The sequence below is a fragment of the Apostichopus japonicus genome, chromosome 2, assembly GCF_037975245.1.
Source record: "Apostichopus japonicus isolate 1M-3 chromosome 2, ASM3797524v1, whole genome shotgun sequence".
Classification (NCBI taxonomy): domain Eukaryota; kingdom Metazoa; phylum Echinodermata; class Holothuroidea; order Aspidochirotida; family Stichopodidae; genus Apostichopus; species Apostichopus japonicus.
In genome coordinates this window covers 16,716,843-16,733,020 of record NC_092562.1, presented here as the reverse complement: position 1 = coordinate 16,733,020, position 16,178 = coordinate 16,716,843, and the positions used below count along the sequence as shown (strand labels likewise).

Below are 16,178 nucleotides of genomic sequence, written 5' to 3'. Positions count from 1 at the left end.
TTCTATAGTTACAATAACGACTCAATGTTCATTCTTCAGACAGACCTAAGTGCAACATAATGTTGTGTACATACGTGTAGCAATCATTTCTTTGATAATCCAGCCATATGAAAATACATAGGATACCTTGGACAATTTCAAGTCAAATATACCGACTACTCTTGATTATCGTTGGTTATGTGTGTACGTGTGTGGGTTGGTATATGCACATGTGTGTATAACCGTGTAGGCTAACATACAATGTTCTGCTCTGGGTGTCCTAGTATACAAGTGCGTTGTACCATATACCAAAATTACCAATTGTCGTTAGTATTTGAATTAGTATTGGAATTTCTCCTAGCCTCTATTGACAAGACCAAAGTTTGACAGAGGCATATTAATCATGTATAGACGTCAAACATCGCTTTCGGCGGATTTATTAATTATGAAAGTAAACTATTGTCTTTAAACAGCTGGCCGAAATTATATGTATGGTCGGTCGTTTGAATAAACGTGCAGCGACTTTACTCTTCGTTGGGCTGCATGTATAGTAGGCCATACTGATTACAACGTGAACACTGACCTCGTGTAAGTTCACTATATGAGTTTGATTGCGTGGTAGATAGGACGTATAAATATATTGTGGATAAAATACAATTATTCATTACTTGGTCTTGATTTGAACTCAAATTGAGAGCACTGCATGCCTGAAAAAAAACATAAGTAAATATATGGGGCCTGACATATTGTCAGAAATAACGCCGTTAATAATCCCTGTTTATAGAATTGAGCACAGCAAATAATTGTAATATGTTGAATAGACAAAAATAAAACAGTTCTATATCAGTCCACAGTGAAATTTCTCTACCACTTCCAAACATCGGAGGTTCATGAAGAAAATAAAGTGGCCGGACTATGCTTAGTTTGACACGCAGACCATAAAATCAGATCCTACCTGCAGATGTAGCAGAAAACCAAACTGGAAAACATAAACAGAATGCGAAACACATTGAGGTTTCGAAGGCTCATTGCAGTAGGCTTCTGCTTGTAAAACCATGCAGAAATAGCTGTTAAAATATAAATGGCCCGAACCGTGTTGATTTACAATTACACTATGGCATGGTAAACACAGGTCAGTCTACTGTAGCTGGCAATACACACCTCCATCACAAACAATAGGGGTCTTGTACTCAATGTGATACATCCGCACACCAAGTATATGAGAAGTATCAACGAATCCCATCTTTGGATATCATGTAAAAGGCTTTTCAGAGTTTGACCTCTGCTGACCTCAAATGTTGTGGCTCGTACAATATTGTCATTGCATTTTTTGCAAAGACAAACAGTGTTGATGACATACTATGATACATAAAGACTGCTCAAAGTCGGACTATAAATTCAAGTCCTCAATTGTACATTATATTCCCGTGCAGAGCCGCCATGTAGATGACACCTTCCCATCAGCAAGAACCGTGTGTAATAAATAATTCATAGATTGACATTTTTTTTAACTGAGTGTCAATCTAGTTAAATCTCTATGTAAAAACAAGAAAATGAAATTAATTGAAACTTAAATATCAAGTCCGCGCCCGACACGTTCTACATATCATGGTATAGTCACCAAATGTTTTTTTCATGTTTTGCACGTATTGCAGTTTTATTACGCACACGCCCTTGTTTAGCAGATATAGTCAACGATACAAAGGTAAGCCTGGTCACCCTGCACCGCCAGATATAAACTGCCAATTCGTTGTGAGACATATGATCGCTATTTTTTCTTTCTTTCTTAAATTGTTTATCTCCTACCTCTCCTCTTCCCTGTTGGTTTCTTTCTTTCTTCTCTCCATCCCTTGTCTACTAATCCCCTTAACATCTATCTCTTTGTGTTCACCATGCTCATTAACCTGTCTGTGTTTTGTGCGTGTTTTTGTCCCTTCTGTTACTGTTTCTTGTCATTAAGCCTTTGAAGAAGATCCTGCTAGGATCGAAACGTCAGGCCAACCTACTTTTACACTTTATTAAATTGTCGGAGCGTTAAGCTGAACGTGGATATAGTTCCTATAATACGATCTATAGCTTTCAGACTTCGGCTAGCGACAGCAACCATGGGCAGGTTAAGTTTACCCAAGTGTGACTTGAGATCAATGGTCATGTTAGGTATCGTTGTAAACCGGTTAGAAACAACGGCTTCAAGTGCAGATTGCTTTTATTTACTGCTGTCAATTGTTTGCAAATGAGCCTATAAATACCATGGGCTTAGCAACTAAAAAGACTAAGTTGTAGGTTAAGTTTACCCAAGTGTGACTTGAGGTCAATGGTCATTTTAGTTATCATTGTAAACCGGTTAGAATCAACGGCTACAAGTGCAGATTGCTTTTATTTACTGCTGTCAATTGTTTACAAATGAGCCTATAAATATCATGGGCTTAGCAATTAAAATGACTACACGATTTGTTAACGCTGTAGCAGGTTACGGTATCGAAGAATATGTGCTTGCCTTAATTAAGTCGAGTCCATGCTATATCATTATATATCAGGTGCGTATCCAGGGGGGGGGGGCGTTGGGGGCGCGCGCCCCCCGGGTAAGAAAAAGAGGAGAGAAAAAAAAAGAGAAGAAAAAAGGAAAAAAAGAGGGAAAAAAAGAGGAGGAGGAGGAGAGGAAGGAAGGGAAAAGAAAAAGAAGAAAGAGAGAAAAAGGAGAAAATGAGGGAGTAAAAGAAAAATGCGAAGACACCGGGAAGAGAAAGAGAAACAGTGACATCATTACAGCGCTGAAGGGTAGCCAGTGACGGATCAATGATTTCGTAAAAGTGTGACTCACCCTACCCCTTACACCGACAACTCCATTTTTTGACGTTTCCATTTTCCTCTCTCACTAATGATCTATATATATACTATATATGGTCTATCATAACGCGTGTGTAGAATTGTGCTATGAAACCAACTGTGGCTGGTCTCGAACTCGACCGTGTCGTCGGGGAACATGACGCATTTTGGGATGGGGGCGACCGCCCGCATTCAGCATTTTTTTAAATGATATCGCTAAGTAATTTCAAAATAGATAGTGCTTAGATGCAACTTACAAGGCCTGGGAAGTGTCATTTCCAGCGATCTGGGAGGCATTTTCGGCCAAAATTTGCTTGTACGCTTCGCGCTAACAAATGGTCCTGGGTAGTGCCATTTCCAGCGATCTGGGAGGCATTTTCGGCCAAAATTTTCTTGTACGCTTCGCGCCAACATATGGTGGCGCTACGCTTAGATAATTTGCCTACAGGCTTCGCCCCTCCCTTGGCAAATTCCTCGCTACGCGCGTGTTCGAATTTGTAACGCAAACAGCAGATATCACATCATATCAGTGAGCATGAAAATGGCGTTCCAGGATGAAAAGCCTCAAAACTGTCCGACCTGCCTGAAAAAATAACCAAAAATTTTCGCGCTCTTCGCACGCGTTCAACGTGTTAATGTCAGTATCATATAAGCAAGCATCGGTTATTACATCGCATGCCATCATGTATCGTACGGTCCGTTAAAATTGCGCAGTATACCGCGGGATGCTAATGTAAACAACGACATGTCTCATGTAGATGTATAAAAAACATGGAGGTCCAATTATGTCAAAACTCTCTTTTACATTAGTAATGGCGAATTAGGGGCTGCACCTCCACCGCGCAGTGGCGGTGCGTCCATACGGTCGGATGCCCCCCCCCCGACGGACTCAAATGGACTGCTGGCGCCTTTTTCAGCTCTTTACAACTTTTTACTTATTCTAGATTATTGACTTTTTTATTGCGCTCTCATCTACTTATTGACATTTGTCACATTTTGTTGGTGTAATTTGGCGATGACACCTTATTCTTCGTTTATCTGCAGGCCCGGAACGGGTCATTTCCGGCGATCTAGGGAGTATCTTTACTCAAAAAATTTCTGTACGCTACGCGCCAACCAGTGGTGGCGCTCCGCTTAGATAGTGTCGAAAGCGCCCCTACGGACCATTCTCGCCTCTCCTGACCAATACGCCTAGCTCCGCCACTGCCGCCGCGCCTCCTACGCCTATGTGTGTAGTGTTCGGTTTTCGGAAATATCTGCTATTTTTTCATTTCCTTCAACCAAGTTTTATAATAGCCGTTATAAGAGGTTTTATTATTTGTACATGCACCAATAAATAAACTGTGTCTGAATTTTCGAAAATTTCTGACCAACATTCTGCATCACACTTCCCTCTACTCGTGCAATTTTGACCGGTCTGTTAGGGGTTGAAGGAAGTTTTTCTATATTGGTTGTCCATAGATGACATTTTAACAACATTATGGGTATGTTTTCAAGTGAGTTTATTCACGAGAAATGTGAATTTTCAAATTCTAAACAAATACGGGGCTTAAAACCTTGAAAAGTGGGGTTGACGGGTATTGTGGGCCGCGACGTAGAATCACCTACAAAAGCAAAGACCCACAGGAGATGCGATCAGGTCGAACATGATGTGTGCCGGGTTGACAATCTTCAAAAAGGTTATGGATGGGAAAAAACTATTAGGAAATACTTGGTTCTCAGGTAAAAAGTGTACATCTGGTTGGTCATTTCAAGCCTGAGAAGTGCCGTTTCCGGTGATCTGGGGGGTATCAAAACATGAAATTTTCTTGTACGCTGCGCGCCAACCGATGGTGGCGCTCCGCTTAAATAGTAATTCGCGCCCCCCGGGTTTGAAAATCCTGGATACGCGCCTGTATATCACACTAATTCAGCATCTAGCATATATACGTGTGAACACCTGACTATAGTAGCAATAGTACGGTATATACTATAGTGTTCCCTTTGTCCTTCCTTGTCATAGACAAATGACATATCAAAACTAGAATTCAGCATAAATCCACCCTTAAAGTATAAGAAACCACTCAAAATGATGAAAAAATAAGAATCCATTTAGCGTAACCGTGAATATTGGTTTTCTTAGTCTGAATATTTGAGCGTTTCTATGCACGGTAATAGAAGAAATAAAATGACAGAGTTTTTCTGGCAAACAAACCTTACTTGAGGTAAACGTTTGAAAATATCTTCGGTAACTTCAAATGTATGGTCCTTACGTTTTCCATTGAAAGACAGCTCCGTGCCAATAGGACTGTTATGTTGATCCAACGACATGTATGTATTAAAATTCCTACCGACTTCAGATATAAAATCGTTTCTGTTGAGGGTAAACAGAATTTCAAATAATTTACAAAGTCACATTGAATAATCATAAATACTATTTAGTAGAGTTATAATGTTCTTGATAACTGAAAACTTTATATGACAGAAAAAAACAATGAAGCTAAGAAATTTAATTTTAGTATAATATATTTTATGTATAGCAGAAGAGTAATGTCCACAATATACAGCTATATATAACGGTATTTATTATATTAAAACCTATATTTAAAAACATTGGCTACTGTTACTTTACGAGAGTTAACCACTGAAAGCTCTATGGAACCTACGTGGTCTATTTTGGGGATGCTGTCGTATAATGGCCGGAGAGTAAAGCTTGGCATAGAAAATGGAGTCATGTCTACGTGATTAATCAATTTTATTTTGGGAATGTTGAGTAACGTAAAAAGTTAATTTATTCCCTGATGTTCATAACATGCAATACATCATTCTGAAAACATACCTGTCGGTTATTTAAGGTCCATAGTTTTTCTATTAATTATATAATTATTTGTTAGCAAAATGTGTAGAACAAACCAGTGATTGATATGATCAAATATTGAAAAACAAACATTTATCGAATCATATTATTTTTAAATCCATAATATCTGCAAATTCACGCATATACATTGATGATATCGTTAATTTTTAGGGGATAGACAATGGCAATAATTATTACGGTACTTAACAAATTATTTGCTCAACTGAACCAGATTTCAGATTATTCTATACAGTAAATTAACTGTGATGTATTTACCTGAAATGATCTATCCTTGTGTGGTTGAATGTATGTTTACTCACTAAAACTTTGTTGTAAAGAAATATCTTCTCTCCGTCGCTTTCATCAAATATCCATAGATATCCATTGCGATAGCTGCAGAGTAAGTTACAGAAACACTAAACAGAAATGAACCATAATACAGAGAACTATAAGAGTTACAAAGACACACTTCAATCCAAAGAGGAAGAATTCCCTTTTTGAAAGTACCCACATTGATCACTCTTTCTAGAGCTGAATATATATATATATATATATATATATATATATATATATATTATTATTATTAGAGAAAACCAGAGAAATAAGATATGACTCATAATTGACAAATAAGGAGTAAGTTTTAGAAAATATATTGGAATTTTCGGTCCCCCTGGGACCTTCGTCAGCAATACTTGGCAGTCGAATGCCAAGTATTGCTGACGAAGGTCCCAGGGGGACCGAAAATCCCAATGTATTTTTTAAACATTACTCCTTATTTGTCAATTATGAGTCATACCTTATTTCTCTTGTTTTCTCTAATCATATTTTCTTTTGGAGTAAACGTGGATTTTCGTTATATTATATATATATATATATATATATATATATATATATATATATATATATATATATATATATATATATATATATATATATATATATATATATATACGTACCATGCATGGATGGTCATTTGATGTCAACGAGGTAAATGAATCTGGAGAAACTATCACACAGTGAATACGCGCGTACGCGCGTACCATGTATGGAGGGTCATGTGATGTGTTCCAGGGTGGTACTAATATACTACTCTCCCTATAACGCATGATGATTTCACCCAACTAGTACGTAAATGTGTTTGCGTGCTTAGAGCAGCAGACGACACCCGTTGATAGCTATATTCCCGAAGAGCAGCATTGGACTCTGTTCCATGGAGAATTCCGTGGTTGCACTGAACTAAACATTTCCCCACATTTCATTCACTTATAGCGTGTTGTAATAACGTTAGGCCATATGAGACAAAGCTTGCCCCTAGAGCTGTATTAATAAGTAAGATCTATTATGTAGAAGGCCTGCCTTCATTCAAGAGAATAAGGTTGAACGTTAGCATATTAGCACTATTTCGTAGGCCTGAAGTACCAGTACCTTCTTATGCCGTTAGTTCCCATGTCCGAACCGACCAATCTTTCACGAAGTCACGAACACTGTTCTCGAACTGCTACAGAGAAATATCAGTATAGTACCACCCTGGAACACATCACATGACCCTCCATACATGGTACGCGCGCACCCAATTGACATGAATCCTCCAGATTCATTTACCTCGTTGTTTGATGTGTTCCAGAGTGGTACCAAACTGATATTTCTCTGTAGCAGTTCGAGAATAGTGTTAGTGACTTCGTGAAAAATTTGCACCAAGACGGAACGGACATGGGAACTAACGGCGTAAGAAGGTACCGGTACTTCAGGCCTACGAAATAGTGCTAATATGCTAACGTTAGACATGCTGACACAGAACAAGTACAGATACATTGGGCTTGCAGCGGGAAATATCGATGTCTGAATTGTATTTCAAGAACGATTTTTTGTCGAAAAGGATTGTTGAGCTGGACGGTGTCTTAGATCATGTTAAGTGTGTAATACATGTAGGTCAAGTAGTTTGGAGGGAGGGGGAGGGGTATAAGGGGGGAAGGGTTGGCAACCTGGTAGTAGATGACTGAGGGTAGGGGAATGAAAGTCTGTTTTTTTTTTTAATTGGAGTAAGAAATTTCAAGTCAAAGCAATTTGTTTCCCTTTCTTGTGTATTGTTTGTACAAATTTTGTAATTATGCGCATACTAATTAGCCTTTTATTAGACCCTTGCTCCAGTTACAGCAACAACTGAGGTGCCAAATATGATGTGGAAGAACAACAGCCTATACTTATCACTCCAGAAGAGCCCTTGCATGGAGACCATAACTTTGATATAAACCCTAAATTTGAGAGCCTGTAAAATAAATAATTTATTCTCGAATGAAAATTTAACAAACGTCAAAAAATCAGTCATATTCCTCACATTCAAACATCAAATTATATTTTACTTATAAAATAACATGTCTTGAACTCATCAAACTATCAAAAGTCCAGCAGATTTCATCAAAATAATTTCAAATGGGCAAAGGAAAGTACAGTGTATGTATCATGACCTCATTTGCATATTGACATATCTAATTAGTTCAATTATAAAAAATAAAAAAATTAAAACCTCATTTCAAAACCTATCTGTCAATACTTGGGTCCCTATTGACAAAAATGACCAAATTTTAAGTAATTACAATGTGTAAATATTTTTCCCCCAGGGACAATGATATGATCACAATTGGGAACTAAGGAGTTAATGCAGACATCTCTACAATAACTAGCCTAACGTACATTTTCGTGTTGAAATGATTCTGGTTGAATAGGCCTATTGTTGATTGCTTGAAGTTGAGGCACAGCTACTGTATTTATAGACTGTCTTATAGACTCGTGCACAATTAAAGAAATTGTTTAGTTCAGTGCAACCACGGAATTCTCCATGGAACAGAGCCTTATGCTGCTCGACGGGAATATAGCTATCACGTTAGTCTACAGGCACGGTTATTGTTAGGTAACGGGTGTCGTCTGCTGCTCTAAGCACGCATACACATTTACGTACTAGTTGGGTGAAATCATTATGCATAATGGGGAGAGTAATATATTAGTACCACCCTGGAACACATCACATGACCCTCCATACATGGTACGCGCCATGTACTGATCTGTACACTAGTGTACAGATCAGTGGTACGCGCGTAAGCGCGTATTTACTGTGTGATAGTTCCGCCAGATTTATTAAACTCGATGGAGTGAAATTACATTGCTGGACGTACGCACGTGAGCTGTAACAGAAGTAAACAATCTAAATCCTACCTACTTGAACGATGAATTATCATTCTAGTCGGTAGGATTTATATTGTTTATCATAAACAATGCTGTTTGTATGCGACGCACGTGTAGCGTCGTTACAGGTAATTCGGATATATCACGAAACACATGCATTGTGTGAACATGAGTTAGACCTAAAAATTTCATGATAATTATTTATTGTAGGCCTATAGTAAGTTCTAGAGAGCAATATTACAGACAAGTCAGTCAATGTCACATGCAAAACCGTGAAACCCATATAATACTTGTATAAACAACGCAATGCAGTTGAACGATAAACCTTTCCACACAGTGGTCTGATCATTGAATACTGTCCAGTAACGTTAATCAATACACTAAAGATTTCGCAACTGTGATTGGCTGTGACTGTTCGTAGTATATAACCCGACACAGGGTGGGAAACTTACGGATATTGTAACTCAGTTACGTGAATGGCGCCAAAAACTTGTGTAGTTATGTGAAAGTGTATTTTGAATGACATGAACGTAATTCGTGTATTGTTTGCAACAGAACACATTTTCAGAAATATAGGCTAGGCTAGCGGAACTTGGGCAATAGCCAGCCTAGACTATCTTAGGCCGAACAGTGTAATTTTGACGAGATCTCAATGGCTAGCCAAAACTCTGACAACCAGATTGCGCACCATAATGTTTGTTTTGTACTATTTGTGTTCATTTTCAATTTACCAAATAACATATCTTTGAAAATCTTTGAAACTGGTAGCCCTTCGGACAACCTTCTCAAATTCCTGAAAATCCAACACACACACACACATATATATATATTATATATATATATATATATATATATATATATATATATATATATATATATGTATGTATATGTATGTATATGTATATATATATATATATATATATATATATATATATATATATATATATAAATATCTATATATATATATATATATATACACTTCATGGAAACAATCGTCTTGTGAGTTTATGAAATAACATTTCAACCAACAACTCTAAAGTATATATGTACTAAAACCTAACAAGATCCGAATGATAGTGCTTACCATTTGATGGGATATAATTTAATATATAAAGTTAATTTGTGCAATATGCGTCATTCTTTAAACTTGAATGTATTTAACCTATTAACGTGCATGATCGGCAAAAAAAAATGATCCATGTCGCAACCCCAATTTCATGAAAACTAGTACTTTTTTAACTCTTTTTTGTTTGTTCTTCTCTTGCAAGATATTGCAACATACTTATATATGTAAAGAAGAGATCGCCTATATACTAACGTCATACGATATCAGTATAATTTTACTAGGAAGCTATACGTAGGCTTGTAACAGCATTTCCGTTTTGCTTCAATTCAGTGGACTACGCCTATCAATATTTCCTGTTTTTTCCCCTTTTCCATTTGGCATGTCTATCTCTAAGACTTAACAAGGAAGGAATAAAAAACACATGGAATGACAACGCATAAACATAAAACTTTCTAATATTTATAAGTTTCATTATTTCATGTAGTTATTGTGGTTAGGGTGTCCGCGTACAGAGCGGAAGGCCCGTGGTTCGAATCCCTGTGGAGGCTGAAAGTTTTTCACTGTTCTTGATTTTCCAACTCATTACGATTTTCATTTATATATATTCATTTGCCTTTGTCGTTTACCTCCATTGCATTAACATAAAGTCTGTTCAAAGTGAAAGTATCTCTTTCGATATCCGGCTTTAGGAATCACAAATGATTTCGAGTTGGCTAGCATTGTTTAATCTCTAGAGCAAGGCAAGTACGTCACCAAAACATTACTAGTATTGTTCGATACAGGTAAAATCACATAATATCTAACAAACTTTCAAAGGGATTTAAGCGTATAGTTATATAATGTTAATGAAACTATATTTTACGTAAGCTATTTTAATAAGAAAATAATGTACAGAAAAAGCCTATACAACTTACGTATCTGTTTCCCATTTGTTATACGCATAGGGAATACCGTAGTGAATGTGTCCTATCATTAACATTAAAACCAATGTAGTGTAACTCGCAAATAAGATCAGCAACAAATTTCTCGATTCCAGCACCACAGAAACCATTTTGTTGTTACACAATCTATCTCGCTCGAAAATATGATATCCAATGTCAGGACGAAACCTCCAACTGGAATCTCTGTTAGTGAGTTCCGTGCGATCAAAAAAAAATTACAATGTACACAGTTCGTTTATTTTCAGAGTAAGAAAGAGAAGAGACTAAAAAGTCTGGATGACAAAAGATGGGAAAGAGAAAGTGTCTATGGCAACACGGTATAAATAGAAATCCCAGCTTTTTCTATAGAAAACAGTCGCGATGTACGGTTGAGTTTAGTTGCAAACCCTCAGCCGAATTAATAACATGTCAAGTAGGTTAACCGCGAACGCGTTATGTCAATGATAATGAAGTTACGTATAGTAAGGATGCACTGGTTCCCATTCGCAGTACAGGTGTTTACTTACATAACTAAACGGTGAAACAGAACAAAGCAAGCACATCATATACACAAGTATATGTACATTACCTATATATATACATATATATATATAAACGATTTCTAACGCAAGCAAATGTAATAACAGTCTTGGCCAAGTCGTTTGCAATACACTTTTTCTAGCGTGCAACTGTACATGCCTACCACGAATGTGCTTTCCCACTGTTTTTTTACATGCGCGAGGATCTGGCTGCTACAAACATATAATTATGACGAAATGTCGGGTCATATGAGATCATGTTTCTTCAGTCACAGCAACTAGCGACCGTCTCGCAGTGTACGAACCGATCTAAGGTCAAATGATGTTCACTGCGGGAGGCAGGGCTTGAAAAAAAAACATTTTTGGGGAAGTGGGACCAATTGGCAAACCTGAAACCTGATTGGCTTCCGTTCGCTTTTCCGAAGCAAATCTTCCAAAATGTAAGGAAAACATAGGATAGCTTGGGAGTAATGTGCAAGACCCTAGTAACAACCGAAAGCGTTGCTGCGTGTGTTCTCTGGGCAGTTCAACGAATAGATACGGGAAAATAGCTTTATGAAAAAGAAAGGTGCACTAGGCTGTTCATACTATAGGCCGTTCCCACGAAACGCGGGATTGCTTCAAGCATGCATAGGTAGATCTCAAATTAAAATAACAGATAAGCCCTGTAACTTGAAGTTAACTCCAGGCATCGCGGCATGCCTTGGAAAACCTTGAGAAACCTCTAAACCAGTTTAACTTTATAGACACTGTTCTTCTGTTCATACTATCGGCATAGTTTTAAGTGCGTATACAATATGATCAGCATAGCATCCGATTTCTGTCCACGACTGTAATTAAAACTTAACTGTCGTAAAAATAACTTATTTCAAATACCAGTTTAATGATTGCAAGTGTGGGCAAAGGAATGGGTATTTACTGTATTTATATGACTACGGTGTTCGGCGAAAATGTTCAACACGTTTCATAGTACAGACCTTGACAAAAGCTAGGCAGTGAGTGTTTTCGACAAGTCCATACATCATCCAAGCAGGGCACACGTACTATTTTCTACCGATTTCTACTGTATACATTCATGTAATTATTGCACATTAGTATAACATCATTACATCAAATCACGTCGTCGTCATTTGAATTTATATAGTCATCAATGTAATAAACGTTGTTGTTGTTTGATTTTGCCCTTTTTGCGTTCCATACTTTATAGGCAAATATACAACAGCATCATATAATTATAGCCGTGTTAATTATTCATGTATAATTACACACACACACACATACCCACACACATTATGACTAAGTTTTGCCTTGCTCTAGATCTAAATCATGATGCTAACCAACTCGATCGAAATCATGTCAATCCTAAGACCGAGTCTCGAAAGAGAATACTTTTAACAGACACTGTTAAATGAAATGGAAATAAACGACCAAGGCAAACTAGAACTGTATGTGCCTGCAAATACGTAGTATATTGTAGTACCCGTGGAGTGCTTGCAGTATTAGGAGGAACTTATTGGTTGTTCATGGTGTTAATTTTTGGGCGGACAACACACCTGCAGGGAGATATATATGAGATATATATATATATATATATATATATATATATATGCACCGGGATTCGAACTCGGGCCTGCCGTTTTATATGCGGACACCCTATAACCAACTAGGTCATGGACACTGATTGTATGACGGAGGTTCGAAACCAGTACGGAAGCTCGTCATTCCACTGTAGGCTTTTGCCACCTGTATTGAACAAACAAATAATAAGAATATAAATAATAATAAGACAATTATGCTACTTTTAGGTAAAGGCTGGAGCTCGAGTGAGATTGAAAAATTAAATTAGTGAGTGATTGGCCAAATACAAACGTGAACCAGCCAACATATTTTTTTTTTTTTTCATATGAGAGAGTGTCGGTATGGCAATGAAGTCTTAATGAGTGCTGCTGGATTAGCAGAAGCTTCGGAAAGTCGAATTAATCCGATTTTTGAGTTCTCGTTAGTGACTTGTCTTCTTGTTTTTTTTCTAAAGATTTACTTTTCTTAACCTTTTACATAAAGGAGAACACGTGGAATCCCTTCCTTACCCCCCCCCCCCATTTTTTTTTTTAAACTGAAATACTATCTTGGATGTTGTCGTTTTTTTGATCAATTACAGTTTTATTTTGATCAATTGCAGCTAAGCAATTTGAGTAACTATCTGCCAGGTTGTTAAACTTAGAGACCAAATATTTGAACTGTTGTTATGGAGGCAGCTTGACAACTTATAACACTCATATATAATATACAATATTTGCCCAGCTGTCGTTATCAAACGGTACGTGTTGCAACCTCTTTCTTACCTTAAATAACTTCACACTGAACACCAATGCCTTTAAAGATCACTCTATTTCAGTGGCGTAGGAAGGTACTTTTGAGTGGGGGGGGGGGGGGCTGAAGACTGATGGCCGGCCTGGGGGAGGGGTCTAAGGGGAGGGGGTGTCCCCCTTTTTTTGCATTTCCAGGTAGCCTCAGATGCAATTTGGTGCAATATAGCACACTTCAACACCCACTCCATTTTGTAAACTTAATTTTGTATTTTCACCAGGCCTTAGATGCAATTTGGTGCTCCAAATGAGATTTTTTTCTCTTTTGGAAATGAAAAGGGGTTTTCTGACTTGCGAAGCGGGGGGGGGGGGGGCGGAATGATACTTCCGCCCCTCCACATTTTTCACTGGGGGCTGGCGCCCCCAGCCCCCCCGGTTCCTACGCCCTTGCTCTATTTGATGGGTATACAAAAGAAACCATAACCATGCTGTATGCAACAGAATAGAGGGTCGTCGGCGGAGGTTTTTATGGAGCACTGCACTACGAGGTTTCAATACGGAAACCAAGGGCGGTCGTCATAATCATAGAATAATAAAGTGTCCTATAATGTAAATGATGAAATGTATGCTGAAATTATGATCATTTACAACTAAAGTTTTACAATATAACAATTTATTGAACTAGGACGGGCGGACCTGAATGTTAACTCAATGAACTTTTCACGAACATTTTCGAATTGAGTGCCAGCTTTCTTTAGACATTGAAAAGTTATCATGGAATTGGTCAATTGAAATAGCGCACTCTATTTTTCGTTTCGGTGGCGTTGTTTCCATGCATTAGTTTCCATCTGTTTAACTTTATTGTATGTTATAAAATAATTGAAGAAATCACAGAAGGAATATCAAATCAATTCAAACAGTTAGAGCAAGGGTAGGCAACATTTTTGAATGATTTTAGGAGTGAAAGATTGACAGGGCCGCACCTAACCAACGACCTGCTGTTGATTTCAAACCTTTGATTCCGAGGACTTTCAAGCGATAGGTGTGTGTACTAATCTGTATTCACAAAACATATATCAAAACAGTAATTAAAGTTGATAATGAATTGTGATACTAGACCTACCTGACAGCATCGTTAGTGCAGATAAATTCTAAGTAGCTAGTTGGGTTTTTGTGATGATGTAAATAGGTTGATTTTTTTTTCTTTTTCTAGAGACATCTCACGCGCCGCAAAAAAATCACTGGCGGGCCGCATGTGGCCCGCGGGTAATAGGTTGCCCACCCCTGAGTTAGAGGAACAAAAACTCTAGGATGATGCTTCCTTCCACTTTTGAAAGTCACAAGAGGGTAGGGTGCATGCATGCTACCGCCAATTTTGGAAGTGAAGGGGGTACCGCCGGCACCGTACCGGGGAGGGTGGCAGCTAAGATTTTTTGTTTCTCATGATTCTTCCAATTTGTTAATACTAGTGTGATAGATGAGCTTGCGTTGCTGGATTTTACTCAAAAAGCATATGATTGCCAGGCAATCAAATTGTCAAATTAGCTTCGATGTACGTAATATAATAAAAGATGTAATCTATATAGGAATGGAAAAAGCTAATGGATAATATGCATGGAAATAGATTTCAGCTAGTTTAAAGCGTTACCACCTGATAGCTGGCACCGATCGAAAATGAAATTTCTTTCGATGGAAAGGTTCCAAACTACAGCTTCATTATTTCTGTGTACGTTTTAGTATGTGGAAATCCATATACAGCAGGAAGAATGTAGATGGAAGGAAAGAAAAGGGTTATTTGCCTTTGCTATAGAAAGGTATAAATAGCACGTAGTCGATTGTTTTGCGTACTTGGCGTGCTATATATGCCCCCCCCCCCTACCTTCTCCCCCACGTCACATCCGGTGCCATTTGAAGCTACATTCAGCGTTGGATTGTAAGTAAGAGGTTTACTCGATTGAAATCATCACGACGATCCTAATTAGCGAGTTATCATCCATTTAATCATGTTCAGTGAAAATGTTGTGTTTTCTTATATAGGACCATATGTCTTGTCTAATGTCATTATCCCTGAAGGGATTTGTATGGACTAAACTAGCAGACCATGCTTCAAGTCAGGCAGCAGTCTGAACATTTTTAGGCCCGCTACCTCAGTAAGGTGGGCCCAGGACTTAGTCATGGCCCGCCATTAGACCCCATCCTTATTTCCCAACGGAATTGCTTCTGTAAACGTCCGCAACACCCCAATGTTAGTCCTCGTTTATGCAGCACGGAAAACAGTAGCGCAGCCAGAGAGATAGAGAGAGGGGGGGGGGGGCAGGCCGAAGAGTCAGGGGCGTCGGAGCCGGTGCAATATTCACGGCGCAAAAAAAAAGAAAAAAGAATAAGGACTAAGAAACAACAATGGCAAAAAATAAAGAACCAAAATGAATCTGGGAGGTATATTTTTCAATAATTTTCAATAATGATGACGGCAAGTAGGCTAAATGTGACTACTCTGGCATGGCAGGGGTCTTGTTTTTAAGCTCG

The 16,178-nt window shown here is 38.0% G+C and overlaps 1 protein-coding gene across 2 annotated transcripts in view; it reads right to left on the bottom strand.

Moving 5' to 3' along the window:
• Nucleotides 1-11,555, bottom strand: part of LOC139980178 (alpha-2,8-sialyltransferase 8F-like) — a 21,612-nt gene extending 10,057 nt beyond the window's left edge. The window contains exons 1-3 of one of the 2 annotated variants that reach the window (XM_071991649.1): nt 10,802-11,555; nt 5,918-6,057; nt 5,005-5,158 (exon numbers count right to left, since the gene is read on the bottom strand). In XM_071991649.1, the coding sequence (XP_071847750.1) occupies nt 5,005-5,158; nt 5,918-6,057; nt 10,802-10,816 (309 nt within the window). In that variant the 5' untranslated portion in view covers nt 10,817-11,555. The remainder of the gene's footprint in view (nt 1-5,004; nt 5,159-5,917; nt 6,058-10,801) is intronic. The other variant, XM_071991642.1, reaches the window with a different exon arrangement.
• Between the last annotated feature and the right edge of the window lie 4,623 nt (nt 11,556-16,178).